Source organism: Fulmarus glacialis, unplaced genomic scaffold (assembly GCF_000690835.1).
Source record: "Fulmarus glacialis isolate BGI_N327 unplaced genomic scaffold, ASM69083v1 scaffold18514, whole genome shotgun sequence".
Taxonomy (NCBI): domain Eukaryota; kingdom Metazoa; phylum Chordata; class Aves; order Procellariiformes; family Procellariidae; genus Fulmarus; species Fulmarus glacialis.
This window is the reverse complement of record NW_009207591.1, coordinates 1-275: the sequence shown is the minus strand read 5'-3', so window position 1 is coordinate 275 and position 275 is coordinate 1. Positions and strand designations below refer to the sequence as shown.

The 275-nt window shown below is 62.2% G+C and overlaps 1 protein-coding gene across 1 annotated transcript in view; it reads left to right on the top strand.

Moving 5' to 3' along the window:
• Positions 1-179, top strand: part of LOC104075616 (tropomyosin beta chain) — a gene marked incomplete at both ends in the record, with an annotated part of 3,173 nt that extends 2,994 nt beyond the window's left edge. The window contains one exon of the mRNA XM_009576183.1: positions 110-179. Coding sequence (XP_009574478.1) covers positions 110-179 — 70 coding nt within the window. The remainder of the gene's footprint in view (positions 1-109) is intronic.
• Between the last annotated feature and the right edge of the window lie 96 nt (positions 180-275).

Sequence of the window (275 nt, the reverse complement as noted above, 5' to 3'; positions counted from 1 at the left end):
GGGGAGGGTGGTACGGGAGGTGCAGACGGGGCAGATTTGGGGTGCGGCGCAGCCTGCACCTTCCCCATCATGCCCTACCGCTCACCCTCTCCCCACTACGCTTCCGCAGGCTGAGACCCGAGCGGAGTTTGCAGAGAGGTCTGTGGCGAAGCTGGAGAAAACCATCGATGATCTAGAAGGTAAAATGTCCCCGCTGGCCCTATGTTCCTTTTGCCTGAGGAGCACTTGCTGGGATGTGCCCCTGGCGAGGCCAGAGAGGGCTTGGCCAGGGTGAG